At 36.8% G+C, this 25,837-nt stretch overlaps 1 protein-coding gene across 4 annotated transcripts in view; it reads left to right on the top strand.

Annotated features, from left to right (window-relative positions):
* The window catches only part of ATP8B4 (ATPase phospholipid transporting 8B4 (putative)), a 261,581-nt gene that overhangs the window by 146,721 nt on the left and 89,023 nt on the right, over positions 1 to 25,837 (top strand). For all 4 annotated transcript variants that reach the window (XM_065941225.1, XM_065941224.1, XM_065941227.1 and 1 more), the window contains exons 10-15: positions 2,491 to 2,649; positions 10,196 to 10,284; positions 11,441 to 11,637; positions 17,283 to 17,491; positions 20,805 to 20,848; positions 25,075 to 25,240. In XM_065941225.1, coding sequence (XP_065797297.1) covers positions 2,491 to 2,649; positions 10,196 to 10,284; positions 11,441 to 11,637; positions 17,283 to 17,491; positions 20,805 to 20,848; positions 25,075 to 25,240 — 864 coding nt within the window. The remainder of the gene's footprint in view (positions 1 to 2,490; positions 2,650 to 10,195; positions 10,285 to 11,440; positions 11,638 to 17,282; positions 17,492 to 20,804; positions 20,849 to 25,074; positions 25,241 to 25,837) is intronic.

The following is a 25,837-nucleotide window of genomic DNA, read 5'->3' on the forward strand; positions in this document are numbered from 1 at the left end:
TTCCAGAATGACTGAATTGGTGCTGGGCCTCCAAAAACTGAGGCATAGCCCCTTGGCCTTACTGTCTGTTCCTGTCTAGAACCACACCCTTGGTGTCAGGCCAGAAATGGATGAACCTTGGGGCCAGGGAGGAGCCAGCCAGCATGTTCAAGGCTATATTTGCCTCCATGTCAGTCTTTGCTTGTGACAATAAAAATGATCAAATGAGCCTGTTTTTTATATTCCTGTTGGCAGGGACTGTGTATCTTATTGTTTTTGCCCAAAGCATTTTTTTTTTTTTAGTGGCCAAGTTTGAAGCCGGAGAAATTGAGTCTTGAATCTGGAATAAGCTTGAAAGGTTGATATGGACCCATTATTTTATGTAGGTTTTGCTAGGGATGCCTAATTCAAGGTTCTATAAAATTTGTGAACATTGATTATTGGTCAACAAAAAAAGATGTTGAATCTTAGAGTTTAGAAAAAGTCTCCTCTTCCACAATGGAGTTGTTTAAATAACTTGGGCCAGTTGAAATCAGTTTTTACTTACTTTAAAATATCTGTGATATGCTATAATAGGAGCAAACGAGGACTTAGCCATTTCTGTTCATATAAAAAGTGACTTTGTATGGATTATTTAGCCTCATCCAAATCCTTCTGCCAGCACACTCAACAGTTAGCAGTAGATGTCTGGGAAGAAGCCAGTGTGTGTCCCAGTCGGGATGTTTTGGTGGCAATACTTCAGTGATTCTGAGGAAAGGTAGATGGAGTTGGAAAAGCAACCTGAGCCCTTGGAGTCTCTCATTCCTTTCAGGGTTTTGTTTTTTCAAGCAAGGTCTATTCACTTTAGTAATCTGGTTGGTTAGGAGTGATCAGGCCATGTGAAAACTGGTTGCTGTCATCTAGGTTTGTTGTAGTGTTAGTTGCTCAGTCGTGTCCAACTTTGAGACCTTATGGACTGTAGCCCATCAGGCTCCTCTGTCCATGGAATTCTCCAGGCAAAAATACTGGTGTGGGTAGCATTTCTTTCTGCAGGGGATTTTCTCAACCCAGGGATCGAACCTGACTCTCCTGCATTGCAGGCAGATTCTTTACTGTCTGAGCCACCAGAGAAGCTCCCATCACCTATGTCTATGAGCTTTAAAAGAAAAACCTATCATCCTGGGAAGGAAAGGAGTCAGGTAAGAAGTCTTTAAGTTCAGGAGGTGTTTGATGGGGGTGTAACAGTGCAATATGGAAGTTCTGTAGGCCCGCTGGTCTCTCTTCCCTTCAGTCAGTGCTAAAGACATACTTCCCTTTTTTATTTTCCAAATGTTGCTTTCTGTGTTGCAAAATACCCTTTTGGTTTCTGATTAAACATATGTATCTTTATTGTTTTGGGGAGAGAATTTTGTACACACCAATCTTACCCCTGGCTGGCTTGAATCTTGTTTGGATCTATTCTCAATTATCTTTTTCATCCCTTTCCTCTCTTTTCCTTCTTCTCTCCCTCTGTCTTTCAAATCTTTGTACTCAAAAAATTAACCTCAACTATGTGCAGTGCAAATATACTTAAATCTAATAGATATACTTTATGACAAAGTCAGTGAAAGATTATTTCTGGTTTCTTTTTCTATCAAGAGAACCCTCATCCTAAAAGTGTATTTTCTTATTGAAATAATGGAATAAATTGATTCATTGATTTGGAATGGGCTTGCCCTTAGTTTGGAATGGACATGGTATTAAAAAACAAAAAAAAAAACTAGAAACATCTTTTGGACAGTTTGGGGCAAGTTATATGGTGCCTCTGAGAGTCCCCAGAACTCTGAATCTAATCAAGATAAGAAGCATGGAAGAGCTGAAAGGAATCACATGCATTCTCAGGCACATGGGGCAAAAAAGGAGGCCCAGGTTTCCTGTGGGTGGAGTATAGTAGGAACCCGAAATTCTGATTATAAGCCTGGAAAGACCCGATTAACTTTGGTTGTGAAACTAGAAGTATGCCTCTTAACCTGTATGAAAGTTACATTAAATAATAATAAAAAAAAAAAATGAAATAAAAACTTTTAGAATCACCTCTGCTTTGTCTTTCCAAAAATCATTTGTTTCAAACCAAAAGTAGAGAAAAGTCATTGTTTTTTAAAGGAAAAAACATCCCATGGCTCTTGGGGTTTCTATTCTTGTTTGGACAGTGCAGAAAATCATGTTTCACAACGTTTGTACCCTGCCCCAGGTGATTTTTCCTAGCATGACTTTGTGTGTGTGTGTATCGAGAACGGTATGGCAGTCTACTCCAGTATTCTTGCCTGGAGAATTTCATGGACAGAAGAACCAGCAGGCTACAGTCCATGGGGTTCACAGAGTCAGACACACCTGTGTGACTAACACTTTCACTTTTTCATATATGACACTGGGCTGTTGAAAAGAGAAGGAAAATGAACTGTATGTCAGAAGTAGGCTGCTAACACATTATTGCAGGCTTCTAAAGAGAGTTCGAAGTGAGGCATAAAGATGTTTGTTTCTTGTATTTTACAGGGATTGTTGTGTGTGAGGCGCCTAACAACAAGTTAGATAAATTCACCGGAGTTCTCTCTTGGAAGGGCAGCAAGCACTCCCTCAACAATGAGAAGATAATCCTGCGGGGCTGTGTCCTGAGAAATACCAGCTGGTGTTTTGGAATGGTTATTTTTGCAGGTACAGTGGACTCCCCAGGGTCTGTCATGGGCGAACCCTTCCTGAGAACTGCATGGGCACAGTCTGTGGCTGTCCAGGTTGGATGAGCATGCAAAGTGCCCTTCTGAGTTGACCGCAGAGTGTCGAGCCCCAGGGTAAGACACCGCTGCTCTAGAAGCAGTGTGCCTGGCCCCACTCTGCGAGGAACCACTAACATCATGAACTTACTCTTGAGAGTGCATGGGGCTTAATCACTCAGATGCTAGATACCTAATGTTTATTTGCTTATTCTCTAACCCCGTCTCAATCATCCCTATCATTATATGTATTAATCAGCCTGCCTTTAAAGTGGAGGACAAGCATGAAAGAAAGTCCTGGCTCTGTTGTTGATTTTGTAGTTCGCCAATTTCAAGCAATCCTTTTGGAAAAGCCTTGTTAAAAATCCTGGAGTTGTTTCTGTGTATACTTCAGAGCTTCTTCTACTATTTGTCAGCAGGACAGCAGATTCTGGAAGGACTGTGCAGGCTGGAGGGTGGGGGTAGGGCTTGAGGGAGGAAGGGGAGCGTCTTTTACTCTTCCTGCTGCTACTTTTCCTGTCTCTAATTTATCTCTAAAGGGCCCAAGGTGGCACTGTCTTGCCAAGGAAGCTTACAGTAGCATCATTTCATAAAGCTCTCAATTTTTACTCATGGCTTCTATTGCCGGCCCTTGACTTTTTAAAATCCTGTTTCTTGTGACACCAAATTAAGATGTATTTTGAGCCCATTGACTGTATGTGCAATCAAAATTGGAATGTTCTTAACTGACTTTCTTCAGCAACAACAAAATGTTCATTAAAGACTCAAAAGTGTTCGAATCTAGAAAAATCCTCTGAATTCCTCCTAAATATTCTCAGCTGTGAGTGTTAGCAAGGCGCTCACTGTTGGGGCATTGCCATTATAAGGACTTGAGAAATCCCTAGAAATGAGGCAGTATATGTCATTTTATCTGGGGATGAATCTGGTTTCATAATGTTTTCATCAGATGCTTTCATTCTTCAGTCAGGGGAATAAACCCTTGATTATATATTTCCTTATTTTGCATCTTGTATTGAGAAAAAGCATGCTAGTCTTATACATTAATCTCTCTTTATCTTCCCACTTCAATTGTCACACTTAATGAAGAGATTTCTTGAAGGTCTCTTTTATTATTGTTATTTTTAATAATTTTATTTACTTTTATTGTTTTCTGGCTGTGCTGCTTCATTTTTCTCTAGTTGTGATGAGTGGGGATTACTCTCTAGTTTCTATGTGTGCAGGCTTCTCATTGCGATGGCCTCTCTTGTTGCAGAGCATGGGCTCTAGGGTGTGTGGACTTCAGTAGTTGTGGCTCCTGGGCTCTAGAGTATGGATTCAGTACTCATGGCACACAAGCTTAGTTGCTCCGCCACGTGTGGGATCTTCCTGGATCAGGGATAGAACCTGTGTCTCCTTCGTGGCAAGCAGATTCTTAACCACTGGACCACCAGCGAAGCCCTTCAAGGTCCTCTGATGAGAAAGACCTTCTCAGTTTGTTGCCTGTCATTGGAGAAGTGGAAGTGTATCATCCTAGGAGTGGGCTGTAACCCAAAGTTTTGTTTGCATTTGTGTGATCTTGTTTGGAATGACTCATTCAGGACAGTGGTTCAGCTATAGCATGTTATGTTAGGACAGCTGCTGTGAGCCGCTCAGAGGTCAGGTTTTCCTTCATCATGTTGGCTTTGTGTGGAAATGCTCCTACATAGAAGAAAGTGGAGTGGTAAGTTGAACAGGTCCCCCTCCGAAACAGTGTAACAGAAAGTTCATAAAATTTGGATTGGACAGATCTGGGTTCGGATTTGTTTGCCAGCTGAAGGATGTTAAACCGTGCTTACTTAAAAGTCCTAAGCTTTAGTTTTCTCTGCTGTAATGTGGGTATGAGTACATTAGAGAGTCACTATAAAGGCTCAGAGAGGCAGTGCATATGGAAGAGAATGCCTCACAATTGCTATTTTCCTTCCTTTCCTGCTTATCCCTTCTTTTGGCAACAATTCAAAGCACACTATCTGCTCCATAGGCTGAGAGTTGGGATAATGTACTACTCTTGGATCTTGGCAGGGAGAAATCACCCTCTTTTGTGATGTGACCTTAATGTTCACTGGCAGAGCATTTATTTATTAATATATTTATAAAGCAGATCATGCCTATATTAACTTTCATCTAGGCACAAATATTAATAGAAAGCTTAATTAGAATAATTGCAGGCAGAGGAATGGTTGATTTCGTCAGTGCTAGAATTCAACCGAGTGTCTCAGCACCCCAAGTCTTGAGACATCTAATTTCGGGAACTAGGTCCATGTGAACTCCTAGATCTTATGAAAGTTATCTCAAACAAATTAACTCTTCTTTCTGTATTAGTACTCTAGTTATACCTGCCCTTAAGGATTGTGTAAGAAGTGTAGTTGACATAAACAAGGTTTACTTTACAAATCTATAATTTATGAAGATTTCCTAATATACATTAACAACTAGGCCATGCCTCCCTGGAATGGCTTTTCTTTTAACTCACGACAGAAGAAAGTCCTGTTTCTAAGGATAGAAGTCTTGTCCAGGTAAGGAGTCCATAGGAATCAGCCCCATCCTGGCACATAGTAGGTTCTGGTGCTAGCTGTGTTCCACTTGCCCCTGCAGATCTGCTCTCACCATTTCACCCTCCTCTCTCTAACCTGGGAGGCTGACCTGCATGGTTTACACTCAGGTTTCCTTGAGCTTTGGTCCTGTCTCTGTGGATTCCTGGGAAGAAATCAAAGGAAGAAGACTGAGGTCGTGGCATTTATTTCTCCAGCTGCCTCCCTTAAAAAGCTGGCTGGGTCCCTTGACATAAAGTCACCCTTCCTTTAGAAGCTGCAAACTTTGCACAACTCTCTCCTTTAGGGTATAATAACCACCCCTCCCTTCACGTCTCCCTTCTAGGGTAGATGAAGAAACATCTTGATTGCTAGGAACTGCTTCGTTACTGTGTTAACATTTTACTTCTCCTGTACACCCACCAGGACTTTTGTGAAGAGTCTCTTTATAAATATACCTTCCTCTAATAATCCTTGTTAGGTGTGTCATCTAGTTCCTATTTGAACTCTCAATGAGTCATAGTCTTACACATTGATTGAATGAGTCAGTGAGTTAATGAATTAGTGGACTCTTTCATGTCTTTAAAAATAGTGATTAAGAGCAAAAGCTTTAGAATTAGATGTATCTGGGTTCTAATTTTGACTCTAATGCTTAAAGGCCAAAAAAAAAAAAAAAAAAAAGAAAAGAAAAGAAACCTCAGGCAAGTTATTTAAATTCTTTAATCCTCAATTTCATTGTTAGTGACATAAGGATAATAATACCTAATTTATTGGCTTGTTTTAAGCATTAGTGAGATAATAATATGTGAAAAGCACGTGTAGATATTTCCTAAAACATTGTAGGTACTTAATAAAAAAATTCATTCATTAAACAGTTACTTACTGGGTACCTGCTATGTGGCAGGCACTGTGCTACTTACTTTTTTGCAAGAATGTGATCAAAAAAACTGCAGTCCCTTCACTCATGTGATTTGAGTCTGGTAGGAAAGAAAGACATTACTCTTAAATAATTATAGTAATGAGTGTATAATATCAAACTGAGAAAAGTACTCTGAAGAAAAAGAACATGAACTCACAAGAGTATATGGTAGAGGAATCTGAGGGGAAAGAATAAGCTAGCTTAGGCACACCATAGGCAAAGGCCCTATGGTGGGAATGAGGCTGGGGAGCTTAAAAAAAAAAAAGCAAAGTTTAAGGCCAGTGTGGAGCTTGGAAAACTTGAAGAATGGAGGCGGGCGTGTGCCTAGAGACAGGGATAGAGGTTGGACCATGCACGACCCTTATGGTCTGTATCCAGAATTTTGGTCTGTATCTTGAGAGCATTGAGAAGTCATTGTGAATTTTTCACACAGATGATGTGTGCATGCATTAAACTGGAAAGTTTGCTTTTGCCTGTAATATTTTTAAAGTTGGTCAATAGGATCCAGGAAGAAGTGTATACATAGGATGGTAGCAGATGCAGGAGACAAAATTGCTGGGCTTTTCCTACATACATTCAAGTTGAGAGATGATGATACTTTGCATTAGAGTGGGAGTCATGGGATAGATTAGACTCTGAGGTTTCTTCCACCTTTCACAACTGAATGGAGAGTGGTACCATTCATTGAGATAAGGAACCCTGGAGAAAGAGCACAGGCTAGGCTGGACAAGGGCCATTTGAGGGGCCTTAGAAAGATGCAGGGGAAGATATCATATAGACAATGAAATATATAAGTTTAGAGCTCAGAGCAGCGATCTGAGCTGAAGATACACATTTGTTCTACAGTTGTTAATTGGAGCTATGATCTTAGATTTCTCAGGGAAGATGGGTTGAGAAGGAAGAGAAGATGGTCTGTACTTAATTCTTAAGAAGTCTCACTGTTTAATGGTTGAGAAGAAAGGAGTGAGCATAATGGAAGACAAAGAAGAAGTTATCAAAGAGGTGGGAGGAAAAGCAGAACAAAGCTAAGGGAAGAGTGTGTTTCAAAAGGATGAAGTAGTCAACAGTGTTGAAGTCTGCTGAGAGGTCAAAGAAGGCATGGAGGATATAGATGACAATGCCGGATCTGTTTGGTGGGGTGATTGGCTCAGAAACTAGCTTGAGAAATGAGTTGGAGACAAAGAATCAGAGGCTGAAGGGTATAGAAAATTCTTTCAAAATCTTGACTATGAGGGGAAGAAGAGATGTGTATATCAACATCTGTGGCTATATTTAAATAAGTACTTAAGAACTCATTAGGCAGATTGTTTGTTAGTCTGTGTGTATGTATGCCTAAGAAATGTAAATTTTTAGCACAAAACGGGTCTGTCAATATTTCAGCTTTTAGCAATCACAAACTTTATTTGCCCTTTGTGATCTTTACTAAAAGAAATGCTTCCCACCCTCAATGTCCAGATGATTTTAATAAACGATTCTTGGAAAAAGTGGGTGGTCTTCTTTGCCCAGCATTGGCTGGGAAAAGGACACTGGGGTACAATTTCTAACTCAAGACTGAATTGTTATGCGACCCCAGTCTTTACTCCAGTTTGTCATTTAAGTAAAGGAGTCTTTTAAGAATGTTCCCATTGTTTCCTGACTTCTAGAATGACGTATAATTCCATGTGTACCCCCTTTCTCTCCTTTCTCTCCTTCCCCCCTCTCCTCCTCTATTAACTGGGTACATGGATTGGTGGTAATTGTGGGAAGATGGTGTAGGGAGGGAAGACTAGGGAAATCAGATATAATTAAAATGTGATCACTTCTATTGAGCATCTTTGTTTATAAGGAATTTACTTAGCAGTATAATCTAATATTCTTTGTTAGTCATCTAATAATCTAAGCAACTAATAATATTCTTAGAATTTCTTGAACAAGGCAGTTAGTAAATATTTAACATGGGGTTTAAAAGGATTACTTGAAATAAATCTCAACACCATATTTAAGACAATTCTTGCCCTTACAAAAATGCATATCATATAAACAGTGTGCAATACCCAATAAAGGTTTAAATTACTTGCTGTTGTATTGTTTGGAGTTACTGGAGTTTCTCCATAAAGCCACCAAAACTCTTTTTTGGGAAACAAATCCAGCATTTGATTTCTTTTCTTAACTTTCCATTTTTGACTTCAGTGTTCTGAGTTGTGTTTATTACTACATTCTTTTAAACATTTCCAAATCATTCCTCCATTTGATTGACTTTATTTGCTTCAAACTATAAGCACATCCACACATAGATTTTTGGAAAATAGCAATTCTTAAACCTTTTAGCTACAAATTATGTCTAGATTTATCACATTCTAAGGGGATCAATTCTCTTGCAGTTTCCAGGATTAATATTAAAGACACCAGTTGAGAATCAGTTGTTTCATCATCAGTTCAGTTTGGTTCAGTCGAACAGTTGTGTCTGAATCTTTGCGACCCCCTGAACCGCAGTACGCCAGGCCTCCCTGTCCATCACCAACTTCCCGAGTCCACCCAAACCCATGTCCTTTGAGTTGGTGATGCCATCCAACCATCTCATCCTGCATCATCCCCTTCTCCTCCTGCCCTCAATCTTTGCCAGTATCAGGGTCTTTTCAAGTGAGGCAGCTCTTCACATCAGGTGGCCAAAGTATTGGCATTACAGCTTCAACATCAGTCCTTCCAATGAACACTCAGGATTGATCTCATTTGGGATGGACTGGTTGGATCTCCTTGTAGTCCAAGGGACTCTCAATAATCTTCTCCAACACCACAGTTCAAAAGCATCAATTCTTTGGTGCCCAGCTTTCTTTATAGTCCAACTCTCACATCCATACATGACCACTGGGAAAGCCATAGCTTTGGCTAGACAGACCTTTGTTGACAAAGTAATGTCTCTGCTTTTTAATATGCTGTCTAGGTTGGTCATAACTTTCCTTCCAAGGAGTAAGCATCTTTTAATTTCGTGGCTGCAGTCGCCATCTGCAGTGATTTTGGAGCCCCCCAAAATAAAGTCAGCCACTGCTTCCACTGTTTCCCCATCTATTTGTCATGAAGTGATAGGACTGGATGCCATGATCTTAGTTTTCTGAATGTGGAGCTTCAAGCCAACTTTTTCACTCTCCTCTTTCACTTTCACCAAGAGGCTCTTTAGTTCCTCTTTGCTTTCTGCCTTAAGGGTGGTATAATCTGCATATCTGAGATTATTGATATTTCTCCCAGCAATCTTGATTCCAGCTTGTGCTTCTTCCCGCCCAGCGTTTCTCATGATGTACTCTGCATATAAGTTAAATAAGCAAGGTGACAATATATAGCCTTGATGTACTCCTTTTCCTATTTGGGACCAGTCTGTTGTTCCATGTCCAATTCTAACTGTTGCTTCCTGACCTACATACAGATTTCTCAAGAGGCAAGTCAGGTAATCTGGTATTCCTATCTCTTTCAGAATTTTCCACAGTTTATTGTGATCCACACAGTCAAAGGCTTTGGCATAGTCAATAAAGCAGAAATAGATGTTTTTCTGGAACTCTCTTGCTTTTTCGATGATCCATTGGATGTTGGCAATTTGATCTCTGGTTCCTCTGCCTTTTCTAAAACCAGCTTGAACATCTGGAAGTTCACGGTTCACGTATTTCTGAAGCCTGGCTTGGAGAATTTTAAGCATTACTTGACTAGCATATGAAATGAGTGCAATTGTGCAGTAGTTTGAGCATTCTTTGGCATTACCTTTCTTTGGGATTGGGATGAAAACTGACCTTTTCCAGTCTTTTGGCCACTGCTGGGTTTTCCAAATTTGCTGACATATTGAGTGCAGCACTTTCACAGCATCATCTTTTAGGATTTGAAATAGCTCAACTGGAATTCCATCATCATAAACAACTTAATAATCCTACCCTTAATAAAACTCAAATTATTTTGGAAAAACATTGTTTTCCTTTCAGGAACATTTTATATTCTTAGAAATTAATAATAATACATAATCTAATCATTTCAAAGTTATTTTTCTTTCCTTTTTTCTTTTGCAGGTCCTGACACTAAACTAATGCAGAACAGTGGTAAGACAAAGTTTAAGAGAACAAGCATTGATAGACTGATGAATACTCTAGTACTATGGGTAAGTTATTATAACAAAATTAGGCAATATCACAATCATTATTTTAATATGTTTCTTACATTCTGATGAGATTTCTTTCAGAAATCTTCTTTCTTCTTATGGAATTTGTTTTTGGAGATTTTGCATTTGGGGCCTCGTTACCTCCAGAATGTCTGCTTCACTAATACTGATAGAGTATTTGCAATTGTAGGAGTTGGCTAACAATTTTGAGGTTGCTTTCTACTTTTTTTTTTGAATCTCAAAAATAACCATAGAAGTTTTAGTGTATGTCATGCAGTATTTTAACTAACCCTTATCTTTCTTGTTGACTTCAAGTAAACATTGTGCAGCTAGATCTATAGCCAAGAGACTTGACTAGTCTGAGACTATCTTTTATTATTGATGTTTTCTTCCTTTTGCTTTTGTGCCTTGGGTTACCGTATAATTTATCATTCACCAGGATGCTTTTGAAGGTGAAAGAAGGGAATACTGTTAATATTTCAGCTGGACAGTAGATGTAAACTGGAACTGACTAGAGCAAGTCAGGACATATGATCTTTTTGTACTTCTGTGTGTGTGTGTGTGTATGTGTGTGTGCACTCAATCATGTCTGACTCTTTGTGAGCCCATGGACTGTAGCCCTCCAGGCTTCTCTGTCCATGGAATTTTCCAGGCAAGAATACTGGAGTGGGCTGCCATTTCCTACTGCAGGGGATCTTCCCGACCCAGGTAGGGAACCCATGTCTCTTGTGTCTCCTGCACTGGCAGCAGATTCTTTACCACTGTACCACCTGAGAAGCCCTTAATCTTTGGAAGCCACTTAAACATATGCATACTTCACAAATAGAGGATGTGAAGTTATCAGCATTGTGGCCATAAACAAGTTATATAACCTGTCTGTTTTTTATTTTGTTTTTGGCCTGTAAAGTGTGAATGTTTTTTCCTATCTTAGAAAGTCAATGGGAGAATTAAGTAAGAAAATGTATATGTAAAATATTTAGCCAAGTTCCCAATGTAAGCATATTACATTTTACTCGTATGATTGATGATCAGTTAGATGAGCTTTGTATAGCTTGATTTTCAAATAACAATTGGAATTAGAAGTGTAATTGCATTGTGTTGATATGACTAGTTGGGATTCAAGTTAACCTTAACTGGACTTCTATACTTATTTCAGATTTTTGGCTTTCTGATATGCTTGGGAACTATTCTTGCGATTGGAAATTCAATCTGGGAGAATCAAGTTGGGGACCAATTCAGAACTTTCCTCTTTCGGAATGAAGGAGAGAAGAACTCTGTGTTCTCAGGATTCTTAACATTCTGGTCATATATTATTATTCTTAATACAGTGGTACCCATTTCATTATATGTGAGGTAAGATGAGAGTTTTTTCTTTGAAACCATTTTGTCAAAAGCCTGTGTTCTATGTAATCATTTTTGTTTGTCTTAAAATTATAGCAGTGAGATAGAAGTCTCTAACTGCTCATGATCTGCCACATCTGTTACAAATGAGGCAACTAAGCTGTTTAATCTGCTTAAGTTTTACATTTTCAAATTAACAATAGATGCATTTTATTTTCTTCTTGATTTGATTTGGTTTCTTAGGAATGTTTTCCTCTGGAATACATGGACTACCGTGTAGTCTCATGCAGCCTAATGAATTAGAATTGGGTTGATGTTGGGAAAGAAACAGAAAAATATTGGGGGAATCTATTGAGATGATGCCTTCTTGGTACTAGTCTGGCTCCAGATACCAGGATTTAGACCCCATGCTACCACTTCCTATTTCCATAACCTTCAGCAAGTTACTTTACTTCCTGGTACCTCAGTGTCCTTGTTTTATACATGGAAAAAGTAATAGTTCTACTTTAAAAGGTAGTATAGAGAGTAAGCAAACCTGTAATGCTCTTAGACAAATGCCTGGCACATTATAAGAGCTCTCTGAATATTAATTTTTTCTGTTTTTATTAGTAACTATCAGTGAATACATGAAGGAGTTGAAATATAGTCGGTGGTGCTCATTCATTGTTGAAAAAGAAGTTTGGCTTATTACTCCCTCTACAACTTGATTTGTCATTTCTAGATTTGGTCCTATAAACTAGAGCTAAAATGGTCTACCTATCTGTCTATACATAAGCACTCTGTGAGTGTGTGTGTTTATGTGTGTGTTTGATAAAAGTTAGAAGTTGGCCCTAGAATCTGTACCTTAGACAATTTTGATCCTAATCCTGCCAAGACTGAGGCGGACAATCCCAAAGACACTGGAGCCAAGATGAGACTTGGTTGTTTGACGTTCCTTACCAGTATTTTAACAATACACAAAATCACCAGCTCTAAATCCCTACTAATTTTTATGAGCTTCTTTTTCTCTCTTTCCAAAATCCTAGCTCTGATGAAGCTAGGGAAGTTTAATGCACAAAATCCACCCTTGTTTTGGAGAGCAGTCAGGAAACTGAAACGTCAAGTTGTGGGAAATTGACTTGAAATAGTGGCATGTGGCCACAACACCACAAATTACTTTGGGCCTTCTGGAACTGTGGTCAGAGTGGGCTCTATTTAAAATGTATCCTACTGGCTTGTCTTTGATTCTGAGGACCTCTTATGCTTGTATCCAATTATAAAGTCTGTAGTAAATCTTGCTCTTTGCCAGAGGAGCTATGGTCAACTTTTATAGCTTTCCTTTTATGTGGAAATGAACAATAGATGCTCAGAGTGACTTACCATCTGCACATGTGCAGTTTCATGTGTCCTCACAAAGGAAGTATATTCTGTATATACTCTTTTCTTTGAAGTGTATTGGCATTTTTCATTTTATGATTTCTAATATTGTTTTTTAAAGACTAAGATTCCCAGGTCCTTTTTCCTTCTAATGTGTTCCCTGCAGTGGCAGAAAGAAAACCTGTTCGGAATAGTTCAGGTTCACATTTTGATATTATCATTACCACTGATAGCTGTGTGACCTTGGAGAAAGTACTTGGCTTCTCTGTGCCCTAGTTTGCCTAGGAAATACTTGCTGTAAAACGAGAGGATTAAAATAATTGACTTTTGAGTTACTTTCTGCTCCAAATAATATCACCTTATCTCTAGACAATTAATGTAAAATAGACATTTGTATTTTACATAAAGTGCTTTCATATACATTGTCTCATTTACGTCCCCCCTCCCAAAATCTTTTGAAGTCGTTGCTGTTGGACTTCTTTCATAAATGAGGTGATTTTCTTTGGATTGTAAAGCTGATTAGGAACAGAACCAAGATCCAAACCCAAGTCTTCTAACACTTGGCACAGTGTCTATGTGTAAGTTGTACATGATTTATTAAATCAGCCAAGACATCAAAAGAGACTAGAATTTGCTACCTGTTGGTAAGCCATGGGATTGATGAAGATAATATGAGCTTTTTCCCTCACCAAGTAAGAACAGTGATCTGAGGTCAGCTTGACACAAAGTTGAGGCAAAAAGCATTCTGGGGGATTTCAGGTTGCTCACACCAAGATCTAGAAAAAGAGAAGTCCAGGTATTTCTGATTGGAGGGAGGGTTTTCTACAAAAATTTCCAAAGGTTCAAGGAATAAATTAGTGCTGTGTCACTTAAGGATAACAGTGCAGAATTTACATTGAATGATTAACAATTCCGTGTGAGCATAATATGTTGATTTTCTCAGGGTATTTCTATGCTGCCAGTTTATCTGTAGTGTTAACCAGCTACAGTTTTTTAATACATCAGCTTAAGAAATGTAATTGCTGTACTCCCAAGGAATTAGCTTTTAAGTGTTTTTTTTTCCCCCCAAAGCAAAAGAAACTCATTTCCATGTTGCTTATTTTGCCACAGAATGGGGGAAATCATAGCCCTGCTCTTTGAGCATCCAGGCAGAAAACACTAAGCAGCCTGATTATACTAACTCTGGAACATTTGTCTCCTTTTCTCTGTTGTTATAAAGCAAAGGGCTGAATGTTCCGTTGTAACTCTCCTAAATCCTCCTTTTCCAAACAAAAAGGATACCTTCTTCTCGACAGACTCTTTTAAGGTCTAAGAATTAAAATTAATTTAGAATACTTCCACCAACTTGAACCACAACACAGGATTAAATTCTGTTCTCCATTCATTTTGCTTAGATTTTTAGGGAGATTCTTTACCTTTAAATAAATGAAAATGTCAAGTGATTGAACAGTTAGTCGCATTATGACAATGCATAATGCCATTTTTTATGGTACTCTCCAGGTCTGATATGCATTGAGTTTACCAGATGCCTGAATCTAGTCTTGGTTCTGTGATTAATTGTGTGACCTTGGGTTATTCACAACCTTTGTAGGTCTTAATGTCCTTACTGGTGAAACTGGGGAATAAAGGGTCAGGATTCACTTATTCAACACTGACTGACTACCTACGACAGGTCAGGCATTGTGGCTAGTTTATGATAAGTGCTAATGCTTTCTGAGTGAATGGAATACAGCTAGCAAGGAATTTACAAGGAAGTGGGGTGGGAATGAAATTAAGATTAGATTGTAACTGGGTATTGTATAAATAAATACATGACATTTGTTTTTATGATTCTACAGAGTTACAGTGTGCTTTTTTAGTTTGTGTGAAAAAAAGTATTACCATTTAAATAGAAAATGAACTGACACCATACCATTTCTGGGGAGGAAGATGTAGGTATGTCATGTACTTACAGAACTAGATGTATAGGATTTAATGTGCAGAAAGAACTTGGGTGTCATCTTTTGTCTTTAAGGAGATAAATGTTGAGACTTAGCATAATCAGGCTGCTTTCAACTTAGTTTACAGATGAGAAAACCAAAGCTTAATTCCCACTAAGATCAGGAATAAGCTACGAGTCCTTGCTTTATCATTACTATTTTATACTGTTCTGGATGTCCTTGTTAATGTATTAAGTCATGCAACTAAAATATTAATGAAAAAAATGAGACATGAAATCAAAATAAACCTTTTAGAGAGGAAGAGAAGAGAAAATGTGATTATAAACCTCGAAAATCCAAAGAATAACTGTAAAACTCAGTAAAATAATTCAGTGAAATGTTGAATTATGTCACATAATCACTTTTTTTTTTAATATTAAGGAAAGCTTATTTTATCAGTTAAAAATTATCTCATCAGTAAAAACATTAAATGTCTAGGAATAAATCTGTCACGCTATGGTGTGGACCTATGTGAAAAAACAAAGTGAAACAAAACAAAACTAAAACTCTTTACCAATAGAAGTACTTTTTCAAAGTTGAACTCCTGGGAAGATTTATCCTTCTTTAAGTTGTATTTATTATAAAATATTCATTCTTTTCAAGCAATTGAGTTTAATATAACTTTAATAGAAGTCTCAAGTAAGTTTTATGAGAAAGTTGATACAGTGATTCTAGAGTTTATTTGATGAACACATTGATTTTATCAAGAGGAATAAATTAGTGATTAAGAATTTTTTTAAAAGAAGAGAATGAAGATTTTCTTACCTCATATGGCAAATTTTATAAAGCTATAATAATGAAAACATGAGATAAATTAAATCACACATTAAGGAACAAAATTGAAATGCCTGAAACAGATTCTAGTGAGGAAGTAATTTATATGTGACATGGAGTCATCTTGTTGATTTCCCTGGTGGCTCAAACGGTAAAGTGTCTGCCTATAATATGGGAGACCCGGGTTCAATCCCTGGGTCGGGAAGGTCTCCTGGAGAAGGCAATGGCAACCCACTCCAGTACTCTTGCTGGAAGATCCCATGGACGGAGGAGCCTGGTAGGCTGCAGTCCATGGGGTCGCAAAGAGTTGGACATGACTCAGCAACTTCACTTCATTTCACTTGGAGTCATCTTAACACAACAGGGGAAAGGATTCATTGTTCAACAGATGGTGATGAATACATTTGGTAAAAATTGAAATTAGCTTCTCATATGCATGTCATATTTCAGAAAATTCTAATTGCGAGAAAGAATTAAATGTGGAAAAAATTAAAGAACTGGAAGAAAAGTATAGATATCTGTATATATATAATCTTGCCATAGGGAAGGCTTATCTAAGCAAAAATTCCTCCAAAGAACCTATAAACAGAAACTATAAACCATTGATAAATTTGATTGATTAAAAAGGGAAAAGTTCTTTGTGTCAAAAATAGTGGAAACAGGATTAAAAGATGAATGATAAACTGTGTAACATATTAATATGTATATAGATATATATTCTATATATACAAATCAATAAGAAATAGACTAATACCTGAATAGCAAAGATGAACTAGGAAGGTAATGCAATTAGATAATTGCAGGAAGACATATAACTGACCAATAAAACTTGAAACAGATATTTAACTCATTGATAAGAAAAGAAATGCAATAAACAGTAATAAGATTCCATTTGACTTGGCATAGACTAAAAGATAATTTTCAGTAATCTAATGGTAGAAACTTAAATGGTTGTCATTTTTTTGAAAGTTGATCCGGCCTTGTGTATGACAAAGACTAAAAAATATTATACTCTTGGCTTTAGAAATTCCACTTCTGGAACTGGAAAGTCATAAATCACCACTAGATCACAAGACAATGCTCTTTTTCTGGTAAATGGGCAACATAGTATGACAATACACCCTGATTTTACTCAGTATCTACTCCGGTTTGCTTCATGCTTCATGGTGGGACTCCTTTCTACCTTTTCCTACTCTACTCCTTTTTACCTCTTTTGGTAAAGTGAAGTCACATCAAATAACTGGTAGGCTACACAAGAAATCTCCACTGGGCCTGGGCCTGTTTAATGTAAATAGAGAAGCATGGAACCTTCCTGAAGGCCTTATGCCAAGTCAGCCCATTGTTTCAAGGTCCTGTGAGGAAATGACTTTGAACATTTTATGAAAAGACTCTGCTGAGATGCCTCGGAAGGTCACTAGGACCTGGAAATAGAGCATCCACATTTTCTTCTAAACTCTGAAGGCATTGGCAGACTTCTTGCTTTGGTAAAGCTTTGTATGTTCTGAGATTGATGGAGTATTTCTCTTTTTCCATTTAAATGGATGAAAGTGTGGAAGTAATTCGTCTGGGACACAGTTATTTTATAAACTGGGATCGGAAGATGTATTACTCTAGGAAGGCAACACCTGCTGAAGCTCGAACGACCACACTCAACGAGGAACTAGGCCAGATTGAATATGTTTTCTCTGACAAGACGGGTACCCTCACTCAAAACATCATGACTTTTAAAAAATGTTCCATTAATGGGAGAATCTATGGTAAGAGAAACCTTTCCTTTTTGTTGTTATTGTTAACAGTCCTGAAAAAATTAAGAAACCCTATTTTTTTTTTAAATAAAAAAATCTCTGGCTTTCTTATTAATATGGAGACCACCAGCACTTACCAGAGTGGTCGGCACATAATAAACACTTGCTAAATATTTACTGGGTGAATGTTGAATAATTCAGATAATGCTTTGGATCTGTTACCATTCATGTAACCCCATGAGGGTTAGTTTAGATACTGTCCAAGATTCCTTTCGTTGCTCAAACTGTGTGATCTGTGTTGCTTAAAAGACCCATATCCCAGGGAGGAGTTCTTCAGAGCCTGATTTATCTCAGTAAAAGCAGTATTTTATACTTGCTTCCTAACAGCCCTCAATTGATGTTAGTGTCTGTGTTTGTAAGAATTTACAGTTCATTCCTGAGAATTCACACTGCGCAGGGTTACCTTTAGTGGTCAGACAAGCTGTTTCATCAATATTGGGTTCCAATTTGTATGCTTTTGTTAGGATACCTGCTCTGTTGGGGATTTTCAGCCTTTCTAGTTACATGTGACCCTTGTCACCCCGACTCAGGCCAGTTAGCAGACAGTTCCTTCTGCTGAGAGCATGGATGCTCTCCGGAGGGCCCCTGTCAGGTTCCTCTGGATTCTCAGTATCACTTCAGTGAACTTGAGTGTCCAGTTTTTTTCCAAAATCTCAGGAAGTAAAGTAGATCCAAGAAAGAGAGAGAAACCTTTCCTTTGTCTCCTGATGGGAAACTTCACACATTGCCAAATATTTTAAAGTAAGATTTGATCCTGAGCAAAACTAAGAAATATAAGAAGTTGATTTTCATACTCTCCTGTCTTTTGACCTCCCTCTGCTATTCCACTCTCCATAACCCCTGGTTGCCACGGTTTTCTCACTTTTCCATCCACACCTGCCCCACCCTTCTCTGGTAGTAGACCAGATAATTTTCAACCTGGACTTCCACACGGCCTCAGTTACCTTGTGCATTTTTCTTACATCACTATTAATATTTATGAAGATGCTAAATAAAATAGAACCTTTTCTTAAAATTTTTTCTTTTGATATTATTTTCAGACACTTATGATAAATATAGTCCAGGAGCAGTTTAAATGAAAAAAATTTTGTTAGAGTTATTGGAGTCAGTTTGAATTTTGTAGGCCTTTTGTATTCTTTTGCCATGGCACTTATTGGTAATATAATAGAAACAATATCACTTCTAGGAAGTTACCCTAAGGAAACTTTAAGACTGTGGACCAAGATTTATTTGTAGATATGTTTGTCACAGGGGATGTTTTTAGAAAAGTCCTTGGATTTTTACAATATATATATCCCAAGATCTTTACAAATCTCCAAATTTACAAATCCTATGATATTGATAACTTGTAATTTCCCTCATAAAAGGCAGGAAAGTAACTGAAAGATTTAATTTTCAGGCCTTTAGATCTTTAACTTATAAAGCTCTTCCAACTTATAATAATTTATTATGTCATTAAAATATATTCTTACTAAAAAACTCTTAGATTGTTCCAGAATCATTTTCCCCCATACAGTTGGCCTTGTTTATGCCATAGATCCAGGCCTTGGGAAGTTTTTATAGTCTATTCTTATTTGCCTAAAGCTTCTATTTTCTTTCTTGGATCTGTCATTTTCTTAGACTTCAGTTTTTCTTTGCTTCATCACCAGCCTTATGAAGAGGCTTTCTTTGAGAACACCATTTTACACAAAGACAGTTTGTTTGCTTTTATAATTTATCAGAGTTATAGCATAGGGGGTAATGACTAGAACATAACTGTGGTGAGTTTGGTATTTAAATTCCAGGTTCTGGGTGAGGTTCATTCACTAGCTCAGGGATTCCTCCCATACAGCAGCCTCACTATATTCTAGATTTATACGTGAGCCCCAGAAAAAAAACCAGTAACTCTTTATCAGTGCTTTTTTGGGTCTACTCTTGTATAGTGAGGGGCTTCCCAGGTGGTGCTAGTGGCAAAGAACCTGCAGGAGATGTAAGAGATGCCGTTTCGATCCCTGGCTTGAGAAAATCCCTTTCAGGAGGGCATGGCAACCTACTCCTGTATTCTTCTCTGGAGAATCCCCTGGGCAAAGAAGCCTGTCAGGCTACGGTCCAGAGGGTTGCACATAACTGAAGCGACTTAGCATGCACGTCTGTATTGAACAGTGAAAAGAGAGAGATTTGAATTAAAAATCTACCATGGGCTTCCTTGGTAGCTCGGAGGATAAAGAATCTGCCTGCAATGCAGGAGACTTGGGTTCAATCCCTGGGTTGGGAAGATCCCCTGAAGAAGGGAATGACAACCCACTCCAGTATTCTTGCCTGGAGAATTCCATGAACAGAGCAGCCTGCTGGGCTCCAGTCCACAGCGTCACACGTCGTACACGACTGAGTGACTAACACTACTACTATACCATGCTGACTTTTTAGTTTTAGTTGAATCGTGTGGGAGACCAGGACTTGATCGCTGGGTTGAGAAGCTCCCCTGGAGAAGGGAATGGCTTCCCACTCCAGTATTCTAGCCTGGAGAATTCCATTGGCTGTATAGTCCATGGGGTCGCACAGAGTTGGACGCGACTGAGTGACTTTCACATGTCACTTTATATTCTGTTCTTTAGTTCTGTCATCCACGAAACAGGAATGAAAATCTTTTTTTTTTTTTAAAGATTTTCATTTCTGTTTTAAAAATCCTGGTATTTTCCAATATATTTGTAATAAGCACATATCGGCTTTATATTAAGAATAGTTACTTTTAAATGTTTGGCACATGGGTGGCTATGTTCTCTGACCACAGAAGGCTCTGAAATTGTTTAATGTTTACATGCTAATTTGACCTTGCCATTACAGATATTAAAGATGTATCTGGCCCAGACCAAGATAGACAAAGATTTACCCACCAGGCTCTAGCACTGATGAGAGTAGGTCTGTCTTGGATGCCATTTTGGATTCCCCAACAGTGTGTATAAAGTGAAAAACAAAAATTCGCCTTGTGCAAACATCATGGATGATGTAACAACAGAATGATAAAATTTACAGAAAAACAAAATTATGACTTATTTTGTGTTAATGTGTATTGACTTTAGTTCTGTTTTGGGCAAATGAGTATCTTTCTGTGTTAATTGCCATGTCTAGCGTTACTGTTTGAAAACACTCTTAAAAATGTCTAGGTTTGAACTCATAATGTCATCTAGTAGTGGTACTTTAATAAATAAGTATATTTCTTCAAACTAAATGTATAAATCTAGTTTCAATTTCATCTATTTTTAATTCTCAGTTTTGATTTTGGCAGGCGAAGTGCATGATGACCTGGGTCAGAAGACTGACATGACTAAGGTGTGGAGGTGATTAAGTTCATTCTTACTTTTAATTTCAAATTGTACATGCTTTTAAAAAATGATGAGTTCCTAGAAGCCTAATTTCCACTATTACATACTTAATATGTAACTTTAAAAAAAAGATTCATATGGTTCAAAATTCCTTCTTATTCAGGTTTCCCAGTCACAGAGTTCACTGTCTTTTTCCCCCCTCTATATACAATCAAATATATTTCTAAATTTTTTACATAGGTGGTAGTGAACTATGCTTATTGTGCTTAACTTTCTTCCTTAGCAATGATCAAGATCCTTCTATATCAGTGGGAAAAAAAGGGCTCCCTAATTCTTTTTATGGTGAATAATATTTTATTATATTGATGTTCCTTAACTTATGTAAGGAGGTAGGAATGGACATTCAGAATATTTTCAACATTTTGCTTGTAAAGGAAATGCAACAAAAGTAACCATGTATACATGTTATATCACATGGATACTATACTCTCTAACAAGTTCCATTTCTAGAAATGGGATTGCTAAATCAAAATGTATGTGCATTTGTAATTTGATCAATATTTCCAAATTGTCCTCTTTAGAATTTGCACTAATTTACCCTGTCACAAGCAATGTACAAGAATGCCTGCTTTCTCCTACCCTCCACCAACACAATGTTTTATCAAATTTTTTATGTTTTAAAATTAATTTTTATTGAAATATACTTGACTTACAGTGTTGTACTGATTTCTGCTATACAGCAAAGTGAATCAGTTATTTGTGTACATTTATCCACCAGTGTACCCTGCCACAAGCAATGTACAAGAGTGTCTGCTTTCTCCTGCCTTCACTAACACAATGTTTTATTAAAGTTTTTGATTTTTGACAAGACTATATAAAAAGTCACTTTGCCGTACAGGAGAAATTAGGCACAACATTGCAAATCAGCTGTACTTCAATAAAATTAAAAAAAAAAATGTTCTCTCCCTTTTCTGTACAAGAATTTGTGGTTATTAATTTCCCTCTGAACACTGCTTTAGTTTTATTACATGGATCTTGGCCTGTAATATCTTTATTTTTGTTATATCAGTTTGAATACCCACACTGAACCCTGAGAAGAACTAAACATTTCGAAGAGATTGGGACTCGCCGCTGCCTTATAATATTTTTAATAAAAGAATAGATTTGTATTTCTACTTTGGGGGATTTATTCAGGTTTTCTTTGTGGCTTAATATGATCAGTTTTGTCAGTGTTCCAGAGTCCTTAAAATGAAAGTTTATGTATTTTCTGTTTTCAAGGTATAAAATTAGCTGTATTGTCATTTAATTCTACCTTATTAATTATATTATTTAGGTCTTCTGTCGTTATTTTTTTGTCATTTGTTTGGATTAAAGAGGTTAGTAAAAGTGTTCTGATAATTTCTCTGTCTCTCTCTCTAGCTCTCCTATATAGCCTGAGTCTTCATTTTATGATTATTGATGCTATTGTAAGGTGCATTGATGTTCATAGTAGTTATATTTTTATCGTGAATGTGCTCTTCTTTGATTCATTTAATTCTCCTTGTCCTGGATGCAACCTTATTTGATATTAAGATCGTATCTCCTGGTTAACTTTTGATTTGCATTTGCCCACCTTTTTATTCAATATTCCTGAATAACTTTGTTTTAGATATGTCTCTTAAGAATGTACAGCATAGGATTGGATTTTACTTACATGCAATTTTTTAGTAAGTGAGTTAAGGCCGTTACATTGGATTTGTTAAATATTTTAGATTATACTTTATAATTTTTAATAATTCTCTGTATGGATTCTACAGACTATGTGTTTGCTTTTCTTACAGTATTTAGGAAAATATTTCATTGTTTCTCCACTGTATACTTTCAAGGGTTTGTAGAATACTCTTAATTCTTTTTTTGTAAGGAGTATCTATCAATTTCCTAATATGAAAAATGGTGAAATTATTATGTTTATCTTTTTTTCCCTCACATTTTCCTACTATTTTTATTAATGATGCTTCTTAATCTTAGGTGTACATAGATTTCTCTTAGTTGATTTGAGTTTTTAAATGGTATCTTCTGACCTTCAAATACTAAAATGAGGACATCAGAATCTTCTAATTTTTAAGCAGTCTTTCTATGTAGTCAATGTCTATAGCATATGCATTTTATTTTATAATCCTAATCTGTTTCTTTTATATTTAGTTCTTTAGTTAATAAGATTCAGTGCTTACCACTAACTATTTTTCCCTTTCCCACTGTTTTTCCAGTTATCTTTTATTTGGTCGAAGTGTATCCTCCAGTTTCAAGAAGGGTTCATGAGAAATAGCAGTTCAGAATTATCTGTTGACTTAATCATTGAATGACATTACTAAATTCATTGATTAGCTCTAGTAGTTTTCTGGTAGCATCTTTAGGACTTTGTATGTACAGTATCATGTCATCTACAAACAGTGACAGTTTTACTTCTTTTCCAATTTGAATTCCTTCTATTTATTTTTCTAGTCTGACAGGCTATAATCTTTATGAGTCACAGTTTCTTCCCTGTGTGTCGGGGCGGGTGTTTAGGGAAGTCTAAGGCCAGTGTGTATTTTACTTCTTACTAGTGAGTTGATCAATTTTTTCTCCTATTGGGTAGTTGTTTTTAAATTTAATACATGAACAAAACAATCTTTGATTAAAATAAGCCTCTATGATTCTGAAATAAACACAGCTAATGGACAGACCACTTTGTATACTGGTATGTATTCTCATGTACTTGGATATATTAAGTATTATATTTAAAATATTATTTTGCAGTCTCCAAGACAAAGTGTATTTGAAAAGTATTTTCTCATCAGTTGTTCTTGCAAAGACCTTATCATAGGTCTAGTCCTTTGAGTAATAAACTTTTAAAAATTAGTAGTATGTTTTATGCTTTTCATCAGTCAGTGAATTAACAGAGATCTTATTTAATATTAAAATTATCTTCTATTTTGTTCTATCTTTAATCCTATTTCTTTCATTTTTGTGATCAATAAATTTTTAAGTGGACAGTAAACTAATATTAACAATGAGCACAGTGTGTACTGCAGATCTCTAGAACTTTTTCACCTTGCACATCTGAAACTAATTTCTCATTGAACTGCAATGCCCCACTTCCCCATTCTTCTAGTCCTTGGAAACTACTGTTTTACACTCAGTTTTTGTGAATTTTACTACATTAAATATCTTACATAAATAGAATTATGCAGTATTTATTCTTTTGTGAGTGATTTATTTCTTTTAATGTAATGCCTTCAAGGTTCATTCATGTTGCAGCATAAAGACAAGGTTTCTTTTTTATGGTTGAATAATATTCTTTGTGTGTGTGTGTGTGTGTATGTGTGTATATATAGATATATAAAACCACATATTCTTTATTCATCAGTTGATGGATGTTTCTTTTGTTTCTGAAGTGAAGTGAAAGTGTTAGTCACTTAGTCATGTCTGACTCTTTGTGGCCCCCATGGACTCTACCCTTCCAGGCTCCTCTGTCCATGGATTTCTCCTGGCAAGAATACTGGAGTGGGTAGCCATTCCCTTCTCCAGGAGATCTTTCCAACCCAGGGGTCAAATCCAGGTCTCCTGCATTGCAGGCAGATTCTTTACCATCTGAACCACTAGGGAAGCCCTATGTTGTTTCTACCTTTTGGCTATTGTGAATTATGCTGTAATGATTGTGTGAGTGCAGATATCTCAAGATCTTGCTTTTAATTCTGTCATAATATTTTGCAGTTTCTTTAGTGAGATCAGAGAAAGTACACTGTAATCAAACACATTAATATTTTTCTATCTTAAAATATTAATTCATGCTAAGTAGACTTTAAAAAGTCTATAATTGCACACATACTATTCCAGGTCAGATATTGCTGCCAAAATGAGTTCAAGTCAGGTCAAGTTTTTCCATCAAGTAGATTTTTAAAGCAACTTTCAATCTTTAGGGCTTCTTTGTATTTTGAAGTTGAAGTAAACATTTGAAAATTTGTACAGCCATTGGATGTTTTTCTTCCCCATATGCTTTTGGAAGGTTTATTGCTCTGGTAATGAAGGCTTACATGGCTCTGAAATGAGAAGATGATATTTAACAGTAATGAGGAACCAGAAAGCCATTTTAGTGCCAGACTTTGGAGGCTGAAAAGTCATACAAACTCTAAAAATACTTAGAGGAAGTGTTTTTGAATTTTAAAAGACTTTTGTTGGAATGAAGTCTACAGTTTTGTTGTTGTTCTCCTACAGAAAAAAGAGACTGTGGGTTTCTCAGTCAGCCCTCAAGCAGACAGAACATTTCAATTTTTTGACCACCATTTGATGGAATCCATTGAACTGGGGGATCCTAAAGTGCATGAATTCCTTAGGTTACTTGCACTCTGCCACACTGTAATGTCAGAGGAAAATAGTGCAGGTAAGTGCAAAGTGTGTCTGAGTCTTGTTTTTTAAATTGGTATATTTTCATTAAAATGTTTGGAATTGGAAGGATTTTCTAATCCAAAATACAGCATCGCATAAGGGCTTTACCTATTACTAGCTTTTCTTTGTATTTATTTGTATACTGAATGTTTTCCAAAAGTATGGAGAGGCTTAAAAGAAAAGAAAAAATTAGGAACAGTAAAAAGATGAGGGCCTAGATAAGCCAGTTAAAAGGGATAAATTTTTTTTATGACTGAACACTGTATTTGCATACAACAATGCTTAAACTGATCTTTAATACTAATGCCAATAAAGATATTTTTATCTGAGGATATCACAATGCCTTTAAGTAAATTTTTTTTATCTCTGCCTTCAAGTTTATTTCATTTTTTAAGCTCTATTTTAATAGCTATCTGATTTTATTTTAATAATATGATATTTTCTTAGATCTCTTTGAGGATATTAATTATTCTTAATTTGAAATCTTTTGTTTCCTCTGCTGTGTTTCATTTTATGGAATATTGTCTTTAGAGTTCTGTGTCTAACTTTCATGTTGTTCTCAAATGTTTTATTGTTTGCTGTTGCCTGTTCT

This window comes from Muntiacus reevesi, chromosome 7 (genome assembly GCF_963930625.1).
Source record: "Muntiacus reevesi chromosome 7, mMunRee1.1, whole genome shotgun sequence".
NCBI classification, from domain to species: Eukaryota; Metazoa; Chordata; class Mammalia; order Artiodactyla; family Cervidae; genus Muntiacus; species Muntiacus reevesi.